Below are 16,111 nucleotides of genomic sequence, written 5' to 3' on the forward strand. Positions count from 1 at the left end.
CAATCCTGAATCATTAACTATTCACAGATTACCACACCTCTACATTAGTTGTAGTGGTTCATGCAGGACAGGTTATAGTTTTAAATTTTCAGATCCACTGCCTGCATCTTCAGAACAGAAGCCTAGAAACCTCATAGACACAGTCAGGATTGTCTGTAGACGTCATTCAGCTACTAGTACCACCATAAAAAAATGGTAACATGAGCTCATTTGAACAGTTGTTTTAGAAACAACTAGCATAAGTGCCTATATTAAAAGGATGGAAAGTTGAGAAAAGGCTCATTTACTAAAGCAAAGCACATAGTCCTTGACTTACAATTGAGCCCAAACTTTGTTGTTAAATAAAACGTTAAGTGAGTGTTGCCGCATTTTATGAACCTTTCTTGCCATGGTTAAGTAAATCCCTGCACTTGTTAAGCTAGTAACAAGGTTGTTTAGTGAATCTATTGATTTTGCTTCTCAGGAAGCCACAAAACGGGATATGATCCCAGGACACTGCAACTATCATAAATATGAACCAGTTGCCAAATGTCTGAATTTTGATCATATGACCACGGGATGCTGCAACTGTTGTGTGAAAAGCAGTCAGGCACTTTTTTCAGTGCTGTTTAACAGTTAGTCAAGGACTACCTCTTCACTAGAAAATTTAATTACCATATTAACAATTTTAAAGAACAATTCTCAAAATGTAAGCAGCAGGAGACCGGGAAATGTAAGGATGGACAGATAGAACTCTGTAGATTTTCTTATAACCTTTCTTCTTCTTTGTATATACAGGCACTGAATATATATTTGTATGACTTATCAATTGTAGCATAGAGCCAGACCAGGTTAAGTTTACAGCACAGCTACACTGGATGCATATGGTTACAATAAATAGGAAGTATCACTAATTGGTAGAGAAATGCAATTTTCTAGAGGCAGTTTGTGAAAGGGATTTTATAGCAAAGCAGAATTTATTATGGTGGAAAGTTGGTATCTTTGTTAGATCCTATATCATAGAACAGTCATAAAATTAATTCTGTTCTAACAACTACACTCAGATATCCAGGTATGCAGAGTATTCTGTATCAGTTGTGGCAACTGTACTTCTATTAATGGGAGAAATGTGTCCAACTAGTATGCCAAAATCAACATTGTCAAAATGTTGTCCACATCACCTCTTTAGGACTCACCTTCAGTTCCTTCCTATATACAGACATGTCAAACTTGCAACGTCACGCAACATATTGGGAGAGTTTTGCCATTGCTGGCAATGGGGTGGGTGCGGCTTCTGGATGATGCATCCGGCCCGTGGGCCAGCATTTGACACCCCTGCTATATACACAGACTATCTGTTTCTCAGGATGGCACAAAACTTCACCGTCACCAATGTACAAGCCATTACACATCACTTTCCCCTGCCCTCTCCACCCCTGCACCAACCAGGGAAGAAGGAAGCAGAAAATGAAAGGCAAAGGGGCAAATTGAATGTGCTAACATTCCCCTTTAATAACCCGACACACTAGAATGACAGTGGCTTAATGTTGGCCAGGGACTTGCAGGAGTCACTGGAGAGGCAGAGTAGAGTTCATTGTTGGGCAGGCCCTGGTAGACAACAATAGGATCAGCAGTGTCCCTGTTACTTTTATTACTACTATTAGCATTGGTGGGTTTGATGGTGATGGTGGTGGCTTTATTAGCTTTTCCTTAAAAACCAGATACCCAAGTGAGTTGATCCTAGAAGAAATATCCCAGGCCTGGCTCAGCCCCTACCCTTGAGCCACAATGCCTGGGGCAGAGTGAAGGCAGCTGAGCACCCTGCTCTAGCCTTCCACCAGTCCTCAAGAGCCTCCCCCTTTAATAAATAGTTATGGTCAGAAGCTGTGGTGCCCAGCAGGAGAGGAAAAGAGAGGCAAGTGGCCTGCTGATCTCGCAGCTGAATAACACTGCACTGCAGGAATGCCAGAGCACATAGGGAGCCTTCTGTTCTTAGCAGCAAAACCACAGTTCCCAGAAAGACGGATGGGGTCCCACACAGTCAGGAATAGGTGGCTACCCCAACACAAGGAGTGAGACAAAGAAGCAGCAGTAACCTCAGCCCTCACCCCACAGCAGCAGAGAGAGCGAGCAGTGAGGGAGGTACAAGGATCTGGTGAGACAGTGGTTGCTGAAGCTCCAGGCTGGCAGGGGCAGTAGGTGAGCAGATGGAGGGGAAAAGGAAGGGAGAAAAAGAAGATGGAGGGGGTCGCCTGCCATTTCTGACTCCTGTGCCCCCTTGAAGGCAGCGGTGTTGGCTGAGTCCCTTAGAAGAGCTAGAAGGAGATGGGGGGAAGGGGGAGCAAGTTTGTGCCCGGAGCCAGTCAGTTCTATTTGAGGCAGCGCTCAAAGTAGGTGGAACCAATGTAGCCACCCCGCATCGAGCGCTGGACGTTCTGCTCAAACAGGCGTCTGTTGTTCTGGAGTACTTCAGCAGCCTCTTTGTTCAAGGGGTCTTCGGGGTTTGGCTCCTAGAGAGGGAAGAGAACACCATTAAATGCCAGAGTTTTGTAGCAGTTTAAAGATTTTCACGTACAAGGAATCCATTTTAATCAGGCTGCAAGAGTAAGCAACAGCATCTTACTATCTCTTAAAAAGTCACTCTTCACTCAGTATAATTTTGCCCTGTGTTTGCCAACTAGCATAAACCACTCCAAAAGAACAGACCCTTCCTAAATTATTGGGCTATAAAACTGAATTGTATATTGAGAATTGCAGCCTTACTGGATAAACCAGACAGGAAGTATCAGATAAGCTAATTCTACTTTATTATAAAACTACAGTAAAATAATACAAGTTTCAAAAGTATAATTTTCTCAAAGTTACTTTTACAGCCTGATAATTTAGGGAGGATCCCTCCCAAGCCTCTTACTCCACCTTCCATAGGCAGCTGTGTCTTATGCTTTCTCATTTCGGGTCATTCCCTAGGTAGCTTCACTTCACCCGATCTCCCAAGGTCATCCTTCTATATCATTACACCAATCAACTCCAAACTGTAAATATATGGAAGTTACTATTGTTATGAAATGGAACTGCTTTTTGGGAAATGATCTTTTTTTACCAATAGGCTAGAAAGTAAAAAGCCCAGAGGAATTTTAATAATAATAATAATAATAATAATAATAATAATAATAATAATAATAATAATAATAATAATAAGTAGTAGTAGTAGTTGGAAGGGACCTTGGAGGTCATCTAGTCCAACCCCCTCCTCAGGCAGGAAACCCTATACCATTTCAGACAAATGGCTGTCCAGTCTCTTCTTAAAAACCTCCAGTGTTGGAGCATTCACCACTTCTGGAGGCAGGTGGTTCCACTGGTTAATTGTTCTAACTGTCAGGAAGTTTCTCCTTAGTTCTAGGTTGCTTCTCTGGTTAGTTTCCATCCTTTGCTTCTTGTCCTGCCTTCAGGTGCTTTGGAGAATAGCTTGACTCCCTCTTCTTTGTAGCAGCCCCTGAGATATTGGAACACTGCTATCATGTCACCCCTCACCCTTCTCTTCGTTGAACTAGACATACCCAATTCCAGCAACCGTTCCCTATATGTTTTAGCCTCCAGTCCCCCAATCACCTTTGTTGCTCTTCTCTGTACCCTTTCTAGAATCTCGACATCTTTTTTACATCGTGGTGACCAAAACTGGATGCAGTATTCCAGGTGTGGCCTTACCAAAGCATTGTAAAGTGGTATTAGTACTTCACTTGATCTTGATTCTATCCCTCTGTTAATGTACTGCTTTATATAATTTGTACTGCTTCATATAATTTGCGCAAGTCAGGTTGTCAAAAATTCTATTTAATACATATAAAAATACATGTGTATTTTTTTTAAAAAAAATCTACACGCCATTTTATAACCTGATTTATTGTACTTCAATGCTCTATAAATATCAAAAATATCAATACCCAATTCATCCATCTTCTTTAAAATGATTAAAACTTATTTTTGTAGATGAAAAAGGACAATGTTATTAATACATTCTTTATACAATGTTACAGGGTGCCCTTTTTATCTAAGTCATAAATATTTAGGCCAAAGGGATTTAAATCTAAATCTGTTCTAAATGTTCCAATTTTTATTTCTCAAATTGAAATGACAAAACTAGAAAAACATAAATTATATTTGATCTAGCAATTTAAATCGAACCTAAGAGAAATATTCATATTTTGCCTCTACCCTACTAAATTTTTGGAGTGTGGCCCCACCATACCACCGATGTAACATTCACCACACAACTTCAAGGATATCACACGATCACATGGATATTTACTTCATTTCATATAGAATTAATGTTGTGTTTAATAAATAAAAATTTCAATAAGTGGAACATTCTGAATTGTCAAATTTATGATGCCATCTTAGAAATACAGCATGCTGAATATTTTTTAATTTCCAATTTACTCCATAAAAATAAATGCACTGATGTAATATTCACCGAACAGAGTTAACAGGATCATGCTAAGACACTATACTGCAAAACAGGAGGGACAAGACAAAAAGAGTTTTGAGATCACACTTTTGGATATTATAGAAAAGTTCCATCTGGTTGGAAACAAATGCTTTTAATTGTGAGTAGTCAGATTTCTTCAGGAAAAACAATATTAGAAAGCTAAAAATTTGATTTAAAGCACTCTACTTAAATGCAAATGTTCTCATATTAGCCACACCCTATAGCAGTGATGGCGAACCTTTTAGAGACCGAGTGGCCAAACTGCAACCCAAAACCCACTTACGTATCGTTGGGTACCAGGGGGGCGTGGCCCATTGGGTGGGTGTGGCTGCAGTGGTAATGGCAGACTGGGTGGGACTAAAAAGTTCAATCAATCAATTCCAAATTTGCGAGAACTTTTTTTTCCGGTGAGAAGTTGAAATTGATTGATTGAACCTTTTTTCTTTTTTTGCACTCTGCGGAGACCTAAAGCGAAAAGGTTTTATAAAACCCAGCTGAAGGCCTAGGACTGGGGCGACGGCACACGTGCCCACAGAGAGGGCTCTGCATGCCACCTGTGGCACCCGTGTCATAGGTTCGCCACCACAGTAGAGGTAGTAACAATCCTACTTTTATCAGGAAAGGCTATTTTGTATATTTCTAATGCTTTGGACTAAAATTCTGACCAACTCTTACCATTAAATTAATTATTGAAGTTGACGGTGTTATATTTAAAATATGTGGAAGGTGTGTATTTTTATCTTTTTGGTAGTTTAAAGAGACATAATCACATGTTCTTATCTCTCCACCCACAATATACTTATTAGAAAAAAGAGCTGTTCCAATACACAAATTATTAAAACTACACCTCACATTATTTAGTTGGTTTTATTATGGAAAGTGAAAGAAAATTTATATATAATGTATATTAAGATGACACTTGTCACTTCGACTACAACAAAGGAAACACTATTACTTTTAATGAAAACATCAATTATAGCTCTCATCTCAATTGTGTCTTTGCTGCAAAAATCTTACTGTATCATTTGTCCCCCAATCTTTCAATCTTCCTGCCCAGACTGAGCAGGAGAATAGTGCTCTAGCCTTAATGCCACTGTTTCAGACCTCCTTTCCACATATACTTACCAAGAAGAGATACTGCAGGCCATAAATTATAGAGTTTATTGTTAGTACAGGCTTCCAGTCCTCTCTGTGGGCCAGAAAAATAATGAAAAAAATTAACACAGACTCAGGAAAGTTTACCCAAAAATAACAAAATATTTATTTAAATTCACATTGTTAAAATAAAATTTTATGAGGATCCAAATTGAAATATGTTTAATATTCCAAATCCTTTAAAACATAAGACACTTTTAATTACATTTTCATATAATTAAATACTGACAATATCCCAAGAGTAAAATTTTTGACAGTCCTCTTTCAGGTTTTTATTTCTACTCACACTTTTAATTATGATGGCATAAGAGGATTTTTAAAAACAGAAATATGTTCAACATTACAAATACTTAAAAAAAAACAGTAACAGCAGTGCTCAGAAATACACCCACTAGGAAGATTGCCTTCCCTAATCCATGCTGGCTGCAGCTGAGCACATCCTGAGGGCATTGGGTTTGGCATGATTGTTGCAAGCTCTCTTCCACACTCCTTAGTGTAGCTAGATTCATAAACACAAAAGTTGTAATTGAATGTGTAGTTTTGCCTGAACACAACCAACATAGCTTAGCACAGAAGTCAGAATAACAGAGTTGGAAGTCTTCTAGTCCAACCCCCTGCTCAGGCAGGAAACCTTATACCATTTCAAACAAATGGTTGTCCAATCTCTTCCTTAAAATTTGCAGTGTTGGAGCATTCACAACTTCTGGAGGCAAGTTGTTCCATTGATTAATTGTTCTGTCAGGAAATTTCTCCCTAGGTCTGGGTTGCTTCTCTCTTTGGTTAGTTTCCATCCATTGTTTCTTGTCCTGCCTTCAGGTGCTTTGGAGTCAGCTTGGCTCCCTCCTTTGTGGCAACCCCTGAGATACTGGAAGATTACTATCATGTCACCTTTAGTCCTTCTTTTCATTAAACTAGACATACCCAATTCCAGCAACCGTTCTTTATGTTTTAGCCTCCAGTCCCCTAATCATCTTCGTTGCTCTTCTGTGCACTCTTTCTAGAGCAGGCGTGTCAAACTGCCAGCCCATAGGCCGGATGTGTCATGCCAACCCCACTGCCGGGATTGGGGGAAAAATCAAGATACGTCGCAACATGTCACATGACATTGCGAGTTGGACAGCCCTGTTCTAGAGTCTCAACATCTTTTTTACATCATGGTGACCAAAACCGGATGCAGTATTCCAAGTGTGGTCTTACCAAAGTATCATAAAGTGGTATTAACACTTCATGTAATCAGCAGTCAATAACTGTTGAAATCTGGAGATCACACCTAACATTTTATGTGAAAACCAAGGGCCACAATGAATTGGCAGTGCTTCAAAGTGAGAGGTGCTAATTTTGTTTTTAGTTTGGAGGGACTGTTAGTTGATTAAATTGTGATAAATTGTAAAGCTTGCAGTAAATTTTGTGTGTTTGCCTTAAGATAGTGAAAAAAATGTGCCACCAATGTTCAGCAATAATGGTCAAAGGCAACTCTGGGGGCGACAGAGTTCCCAGACAAAGGTTTGCCTGCCCCTTTTTCCTATGATCTGTGAATCATCCTTTATTCAGTATGTAGTTGAGCACTCAGTGAATACTTGTTGCCTCAAAAAGCATTATGCTCAGTTCAAAATGAAAAACATTTTGTAACTTGTTTGATATTTCCCCAACATTTGTTCTTAAAACTTCCTCTAATCCTCCAAACAAGAAAATACATAGGAATGAAAAGAGAATATATAAGAACAGCAGAACATGTTTTGTACCTGAGAATATTTAGGCAAACATTGCCTTCTAAATCTATATTTGGGTGATACACCATAGTCTCACACTTGACTTTGGGGGGATCATGCGGGTAACCTTGCCCGACCTGGAAGCAAAACACAAAAGAGAAAAACATTCTGTCAGGTTTTTTTCATGTTAGATACCGTCCATTCAAGATTGCTGCCAAAAATTTGGGCCATGTACACAACGATCTATGACTTTCCCATTCTTCACTAATTTTCTGCCAGTAGGTTTGGGTTTTGCCATATTTGAATGGTACAGAAGGTAAATTATACTTTGAGTTATCCAGTGCCCCAAACTAGAATGGAGAAACCAGAGAGGAATCCTGGCTTCTCTGACAACGTATACAATGCAATGTGTCCAGATAATTGATATCCACTATTCAATCAAGATTTCAGTGTGAAGCATTTGTTTACAGTCATGGCCGAAATTGTTGGCACCCCAGAAATTTTTCCAGAAAATCAAGTATTTCTCACAGAAAAGTATTGCAGGAACACATGTTTTGCTATACACAGGTTTATTCCCTTTGTGTGTATTGGAACACAACAAAAAAGGGAGGAAAAAAAGCAAATTGGACATAATGTCAAACAAAACTCCAAAAATGGGCTGGACAAAATTATTGGCACCCTTAACTTAATATTTGGTTGCACACCCTTTGGAAAAAATAATTGAAATCAGACGCTTCCTATAACCATCAATAAGCTTCTTACACCTCTCACCCGGAATTTTGGACCACTCTTCCTTTGCAAACTGCTCCAGGTCTCTCTTATTGGAAGGGCGCCTTTTCCCAACAGCAATTTTAAGATCTCTCCACAGGTATTCAATGGGATTCAGATCTGGACTCCTTGCTGGCCACTTCAGAACTCTCCAGCGCTTTCTTGCCATCCATTTCTGGGTGCTTTTTGACATATGTTTGGGGTCATTGTCCTGCTGGAAGACCCAAGATCTTGGACGCAAACCCAGCTTTCTGACACTGAGCTCTACAGTGCGACCCAAAATCCTTTGGTAATCCTCAGATTTCATGATGCCTTGCACACATTCAAGGCACCCAGTGCCAGAGGCAGCAAAACAACCCCAAAACATCATTGAACCTCCACCATATTTCACTGTAGGTACTGTGTTCTTTTCTTTGTAGGCCTCATTTCGTTTTCGGTAAACAGTAGAATGATGTGCTTTACCAAAAAGCTCTATCTTGGTCTCATCTGTCCACAAGACGTTTTCCCAGAAGGATTTTGGCTTACTCAAGTACATTTTGGCAAACTGTAATCTTGCTTTTTTATGTCTCTGTGTCAGCAGTGGGGTCCTCCTGGGTCTCCTGCCATAGCGTTTCATTTGATTTAAATGTCGATGGATAGTTCGCGCCGACACTGATGCTCCCTAAGCCTGCAGGACAGCTTGCATTCCTTTGGAACTTGTTTGGGGCTGCTTATCCACCATCTGGACTGTCCTGCGTTGCAACCTTTCATCAATTTTTCTCTTCCATCCACGACCAGGGAGATTAGCAACAGTGCCATGGGTTGCAAACTTCTTGATAATGTTGTGCACTGTGGACAAAGGCAAATCTAGATCTCTGGAGATGGACTTGTAACCTTGAGATTGTTGATATTTGTGCACAATTTTGGTTCTCAAGTCCTCACACAGTTCTCTTCTCCTCTTTCTGTTGTCCATGCTTAGTGTGGCACACACAGACACACAATGCAAAGACTAAGTGAACTTCTCTCCTTTTTATCTGCTTTCAGGTGTGATTTTTATATTGCCCACACCTGTTACTTGCCCCAGGTGAGTTTAAAGGAGCATCACATGCTTGAAACAATCTTGTTTATCCACAATTTTGAAAGGGTGCCAATAATTTTGTCCAGCCCATTTTTGGAGTTTTGTTTGACATTATGTCCAATTTGCTTTTTTCCCTCCCTTTTTTGTTGTGTTCCAATACACACAAAGAGAATAAACCTGTGTATAGCAAAACATGTGTTCCTGCAATACTTTTCTGTGAGAAATACTTGATTTTCTGGAAAAGTTTCTGGGGTGCCAACAATTTCAGCCATGACTGTATATGACTGTTTTAATTACGCAGTTTTGTTTTAAGAACTTGATTGTAAAGCAATATGAAAACAGTTGCTATAATTAAGCTGCTGGAATTATGAGCTCCAAATCTTTATGAGTATGAACACTGACAAAGATCCAAATGATAACCAGAGTAAAATAATGAACCATACCTACTACTCTGAAAATTTGCAAGGATGCAATAAAAATGCAATTGTTTCAAAGACAGTAGCATTTTTTCATGAACACTTAAGAGACAAAGACAGGAATCTTAAATACTTTCACTGAATTGAAAGTAGTGGGTATTTCTGAAAACTTTCCAAGTTACTTCCCAGAAGAGTACCTTCCCTCTAATCACTTTATTTAGAACTGTTTTAAAATTTCTGTCAGGTCCACTATGCAGGTGTCCTGCCATTCTGTTACGGTGGAGAAAGGCTTCTGGCACTGTTAGGGAATTAGGGACGGGGACTGTCTTCAGAGAAGAAGCAGACTCCTTTCTCAGCTGGTTCAAGCCTGGTTCCAAGGTCGCCATGCCATAAGAGTGATCTGTTATCTACCCAGCACTTCAGTGTTCTCATAACATCTCTGCGGCATCATATTGGCTGCTGGTGGACTACTATAGCAGGGATTGGGGTTGGGGGAAAAACAAAAGAATTGCTTTGCACTTTGTGCAGGACCTTCACATTTCGCCTGACTTTTCTGCATCCAATCTCTCTCTCAGTAAAAGTTATTTTGATTAATGTTAATGGAGACAAGAGTTTTGCTTTCCTGGGGAAACAGATCCTTACAATTTCATTTTTGTCACCCCAGGAAGGAAAGACTAATTCTCCCTGGAATTCTCACCAGAAATGTGGACATTAGACCCTTTCTTTTCTCTTCTGACAAACAGCCATAAAATTTCCTAATTTCTAGTGATAGTTCTGACTCACTGAATAATTTTTTTAGTAAAGGTAAGAATTGCCAAAGACAGAAATGGCAGACATTGCTACAGCATGAAGTTTCCTGCTTCCTTAATTTCCAACTAAAGACACAGGCTTTCTAAAAACCTACACACTTGAAGTTTTCTGTATTAGCATTATTTTAACCCAATTGTTGTAAGATTTTCATAGACTTACTTTTGACACAAAGGGAAGTATACATAGTTTACACTAAGCATTTTTATGAGAAGGACTGGCAAAAGTTCCTCTAATATATAAAAGCAATTCAAATCCAAGCAATTTTTGGCTGTCCTGTACTTTAAGCAATCTACGTATTCAGATATCTATTAATATTCATTACTGTATTTTCTTTAAATGAAAATTGAAGCTAATGGGATGTCAATATACACCTATGAAGTATATGCTGAACATATACACAACCAAATTATTGGAAGACTATGGGATAGCTGGCTAGTAAGCCAGCCTATATTTCAGACATTTAATACATCATGGAAGCAATTTCTTCAGGTATTATTTTAAGAAACAAAAATTATAATAATGAATCTGATTTCTAATCTCATGATTTATGCAGAAATCACATAGAAGGTTGTCACTGACTGCCACATGTGCCCAACAGACAATTTTGGGGACACAATATTTTAAGTATAGCAAATGACTATCAAATAATCCATGAGTCATAAATATAATATATTCAAACACAATGTCCACTTTTTCAAATGCAATTAACTTACAATTAATTGTGAAACACAGATCATTTCAACTTTCTGAAAATCCAGACACAGAAGCTGATCCAATGTGCCTTAGACAGTAACCATTAACAGTTGCTTTCTTCAGCAATAATTCAAGACTATTTATTAGTACTCTTTTCAAAATGTTTCATTCTCAGCAACTGATTTATTTATTACCACCCTTTAACAGGCAAAATATCTAGGGCAAACTTTGTCAACTCCCCTTCATCATCTTTATCATAGTTCCAAGCATACTTGGGATTCTACATAATTGCTCATTAAGTAATCAATCTACTGATATGAGTCTCAAAAATGTAAGAGATTTTCCCCACTTCAGAAGCTAAACCCAGCTCAGCTCTAAGTAGAAAACAATGAAGCACCCAAACACATTTGATTTATGGCAACCTATAATTCCCAACCTCTGCCCTGAATTAAATTGTTTTTATGCTGACACCATTCATCCATATGTTGCTACCCAAATCACACAATGATGGCTGAAATCTAATGAACGGTATTATCCTTGTTATTTTGTGCATCAGAAAAGTTAGATATATAGTATTTGACCTATTAGATGTCTTAAATAGCAAGCAGACAGATTGCTTACCTTAAAGCTGAATACAAATTTCCCACCTTTATAGAATCCCTGTAAGACAAACATTGGACAATTTAAGCAAGTATGACTCCAAATAGAAGGAAACAACTCTCATAAATTTCAGATATGGAAAAATGGGAAGTGGACAACACTAAAGTTACAACAAAGCAGTTCACTTTCCAATCCAACACAAACCATCAACTTCCCTAGATGTTTGCCATTTTAGGGCATATCTCTTTACTTCACACTCCCAAATCCTGGAAATACAATCAGCCACCCAAACTAGAATAGGCCAAAAATACATGGACAATGGGGAATTCTTAGTTATTTAGCTTTACATGTATTTCTGCAAGTAAAGAAGTAAAAAAGGTAGCAGACAGAACGTTGTACTGGAAAGAGGACAGTCTTTATTTGCTAACATTCTGACTTCTGAATGGGATTATGCTTCAATATTCTGGATCAAACAGCAAGGAAAGCTGTCACACAGATTCATCTTGTGTATTTTTATACATGTGCTTTAAGGTTATCACATTAGATTGACTAAAAATAGAATGTTGTCTCCTTATTTTCTCATCATCCACAATTCTCCCTGCTTTAGAAAACTTATTTGTGAAGACATTTTGCCTATCTACAAAATTAGCCTATGTACAAAATGAAACACATTGCATTCAAAATGTGAAGAATTTTAAGCAATAATGGACTTACAAGGACAAAAGTAAAAATATAACAGACATGTACTGGTATGAATGTCAATATCACAGGATACATTGGAGTGCTGATTCATCCCACTCATGAAGTTTCCCAACCAAAGTAACCAGTAACCAATCATTACTTAAGACCAGCTTCTGAACAGGTAAAACATTCATGAGGTATGGCTAAAGCCATTTACAGTAGATATAAAAAGTCTACATACCTGTTAAAATGCTAGGTCTTTTGAGATGTAAAAAAACCAGACCAAGATAAATCACTTTCAGAATTTTTTCCATCTTTAATGTAACATATATGCCATACAATTCAACTGAAAAACACACTGCAATCTTTTTTGGGGGAATAACAATAATAAATGTATTATAACATAGCTACATTAAGCATGCACGTTCTCTTATAAGTAGGGAGGTGGCTATGTTCAAAATTAACCAATAACATTCAAGCTATATATGCATTGGCTTCCAGTTGCCCTTCGGGTGAGATTCAAGGTGCTGGTGATGGCGAGCAGCAAGTTCCCTTCGTCCAGTGCGCTCCCACAGGGAGGGTCTCCTCAGGGTGCCGCCGGTTAAAGACTGCCGGCGGGTAACACCCAGGGGTAGGGCCTTCTCAGTGGGTGCGCCTGCCCTGTGGAACCAACTGCCTGCGGAGCTTAGGACTGCCCCCAACCTCCGTTCATTCTGCCGGGACCTGAAGACCTGGCTCTTCGAGCTCTCTGGCCCAGGCTGAGAATATTTTTAATTTTAATTTTAACTGGGTTTTAATTTTCTCAGGGTTCTATTTAATCTCTTTTAATTTGTTTTAACGTTTGTATTGACTGTTTTTTAAATGCCCTGTAAACCACCCTGAGTCCTTCGGGAAAGGGCAGTATATAAATCTAAATAAATAAATAAATATATATTGCCTTCTGCACAGATAAATTTAAAAATAGGCAATTTTGGGAAATCTTTTACTATAACTACCCTAAAAACAAAAAAGCAAACAGGTTTAATATTTATGGTGCAGTGACAATAAGAAGGTTATGTATAAAAAGTAAAAAAATATGGCAAGATGAAATGAACATTAAAAGGGAATATCCCAGAAAGTATCATCTTCATGATTTCAAATACAAGAGCCCTCATGATTAAAATTTTCAATAAGTAGTTTTTCTCCAAACCAATTCTATCAATCATCCCTTATACAGAAAAAAACATACAAGGGTGGGGGTGGGAGAAAGTCACACAGCAGAGGGTACTGCCTATTAGCTCACTAATAAGGGGGCTCCATTGTTTAAATAGGACAATATGCAGGAACATTTTAAAGTTTCTTCCTATACCCACATCACTCACCTCATCAGGGCAGATAACTAGCTTGAAATTGAGAAGATCATCCTGGTCTGAAAAGTCTATTTCGCATGTTTTCGGCAAATTCAGTTCATTTATATCTGTCAGAAAAAGCAGAAGAAATTGCCAGTTTAGAAAATACAGCTGATTAGAGAGACTTGACTAAATCAGTAGAAAAGCCTCTATTCCCAAACCAAAATATATAATTGCTCTTTAGGTTGGTCATTAGTTAAAAACTGATACTTCTCTGAAAACTTTTAGAAAAGGGGAGAAGTTATAGGCATGGATTTGAAAAAAAATGATTTTAAACAAAATATTTGAAATTATAAAACACAGCATGTGCCCCAGATAGATTAATAAAAAATTGAGTTGTTCAATAGCCAAAATGTTGTAGAGGAAGGACAAGGAAACAAAATAATCAGCAATATGCAGTTTGAGAAAGTATTCAGGTATCTACAAATTACTTTAGGTCATTATAGTGTGTTTATAACTTATTCTATGAAGAAAATCAGACCACCCTGGGTTTGTGAGTCTGAAAAGCCAGACTCCTAAATTCCAAGAGAGTTCTGGCAGCAAAAGGAATCAGGACCTGTTCAATGATTTCCCATGAACTCATCAAGCAGTCATTAGCAAGAAGGGCTTTCCAGCCACGCTTACCAAAGCTTGGCCTACCTTAAAGGGCTGCTGAGATCATTAGATAAATGTATTAACAAGAGCCGAAACACTAAGGCACGAAAATGAAAAAACGGTGATGATCATCCACGGTGACAAGCAAGCCCTCGGTGGGCAGTTTTAATCCTATCCACACCCACACACACACACTAACCTTTCTGGATGCGGAGCTGCGCGGCAGACGCTTTCTTGCTGGAGCCTTTGGTGCCGCCAGCCGATTCCTCCTCCTTCTTCTGCTGTTTCAACGAGAATAGCTTGATCATCTTGGCTGGCTTCTGGTGGCTCGGCGAACTGTTCTTTCGCCCTTCTGACCCTGGCCTCGACCTGTCCCACTGGCTACCGCAGCCAGGCCCGGCCCAATACTGCGCGGCTCTTAAGAAAAGAGAAGGAGGGAAAGGTAGGGGGACGGCGACTCCCGCGGCCTGGCCTGGCCTGGCCTGGCCGGCCGAGAGAGACGGGACGGGGAAGGGCGGGGAAGCCGGGCGAGGGGGGAAAGGAAGGGAGACGGGGAGGCGAGCGAGCCAGGGAAAGGGCCAGGCAACCGGGGCAGGCCCGCCTCAGAACGCCGCCGCTGCGACCGCCGGTGCTGTTTTTCCTATTGCGGGATCCGTGTGTAAGTCGGACGGCAACGGACAGCACTCTTCGACCCTTCCCGGAAGAACGTCGGCAACTTCCGTCTTATACTCACAAGCTCCGCCCACTTGCCGACTCTCCGGTAGGACTCGGCTGCTTTCGCTGGAGACGAGTGTCGCTTTTCAAAGCTGTCGGGCTTTCCAGCTGAGGGCTCAGCCTTTTTCGATTTTATTTATTTATTTATTTTTAAAGGAGCTCTCGTGATTTTCCGATTCGGCTTTCTGTTTTCTATTTCCTCGGGCTTCCGGCTGAGGAATCTGAGGCAGAGTTTTCCGCCCGGCATTCGGCTCTCGACTTAGAATTCTGGGACTCCAAGAGTCACAGCGTCATAGCGCTTTTCTAAGATGTCCGGTTCCCAATTGATTATGGCAATATGCGGGGCAAGCGTTCCGGAGAGAAAGAAAAAATCAGGAAGTATCAAAGTTTTATGTTAGTATAGTTGTTTAAAATCTCGTCTCAGTAAATGTCCTATGAATGCTGAAAGAAAAGCAAATATGTTTCTCTCAGCCCTCTTCTGCGCAGGGCGATTGAACCTGCATAACAAAGTCATCCACGTGCATAACGGAAATGAGAGTTTCGAGGAAATCTCTTTGTTTTTTCTCTTTACGTTTCACTGTGCTCGGGAAATGTTTCTGCTTCAATTAGCCAAGCATTTCTTTCTAGCTGGCACAGCAAAAAGTTTCCATAGAAATCCGTATATAGATTCCGCTTTCCTGCAAATTAGCTTCCCAGTTGTTTCATGTTTAACAAAGCAATGGGGGATTCGTTCTTATACGGACACCCGTGAGCCTACCCTAGTCTTTGCATTTTATCAAATATATTTAGATATTTTCAAGATTTCTTATGCTTTCTTACACATTCTGTAGTTTTAATAATCCTCCCACTGTGAAGACCATGTGAAGTATTAAATACCACTTTACAATGCCTTGGTAAGGACACACTTGGAATACTAACATCCAGTTTTGGTCACCACGATGTAAAAAAGATGTTGAGACTCTAGAGTACAGAGAAGAGTTCAAAGATGGTCTGGAGGCTAAACATATGGCGAACGGTTGCTGGAATTGGGTATGTCTGAAGAAAAGGATGAGGGGTGACAT

The 16,111-nt window shown here is 39.6% G+C and overlaps 1 protein-coding gene across 4 annotated transcripts; it reads right to left on the bottom strand.

Annotated features, from left to right (window-relative positions):
* Window positions 1–633: 633 nt before the first annotated feature.
* UBE2M (ubiquitin conjugating enzyme E2 M) lies at window positions 634–15,278 on the bottom strand. Of its 4 annotated transcripts, none has more exons than XM_081344298.1 (7): window positions 15,070–15,278; window positions 14,536–14,753; window positions 13,716–13,810; window positions 11,695–11,733; window positions 7,363–7,466; window positions 5,591–5,654; window positions 634–2,489 (listed from the first exon to the last, which is right to left on the bottom strand). In XM_081344298.1, exons 2-7 carry the CDS (start codon window positions 14,642–14,644, stop codon window positions 2,349–2,351), a joined length of 552 nt encoding a protein of 183 aa, XP_081200424.1. In that variant the 5' UTR covers window positions 14,645–14,753; window positions 15,070–15,278; the 3' UTR covers window positions 634–2,348. The 4 variants fall into 4 exon arrangements, 3 of the variants coding, with proteins under 3 accessions (XP_081200424.1, XP_081200426.1, XP_081200425.1); XR_014028547.1 differs by lacking the exon at window positions 15,070–15,278 and adding an exon at window positions 2,896–3,011 and having other exon boundaries at window positions 2,359–2,489; window positions 14,536–15,034; XM_081344300.1 differs by lacking the exons at window positions 11,695–11,733; window positions 13,716–13,810; window positions 14,536–14,753; window positions 15,070–15,278 and adding an exon at window positions 9,783–9,966.
* Window positions 15,279–16,111: the final 833 nt, after the last annotated feature.

This window comes from Vipera berus, assembly GCF_964194415.1.
Source record: "Vipera berus genome assembly, chromosome: Z".
NCBI lineage: Eukaryota > Metazoa > Chordata > Lepidosauria > Squamata > Viperidae > Vipera > Vipera berus.

Bases quoted from the DNA above. Each gene is read 5' to 3' on its own strand.
- UBE2M (XM_081344298.1), bottom strand. From the start codon at position 14,644: ATGATCAAGCTATTCTCGTTGAAACAGCAGAAGAAGGAGGAGGAATCG. The intron at 13,811-14,535 runs GTTAGTGTGTGT...TTTTTCTGACAG, and splicing joins GCAGCTCCGCATCCAGAAAG to ATATAAATGAACTGAATTTG. The intron at 2,490-5,590 runs GTAAGTATATGT...TTCCCTCTCTAG, and splicing joins GCCTGCAGTATCTCTTCTTG to GAGCCAAACCCCGAAGACCC.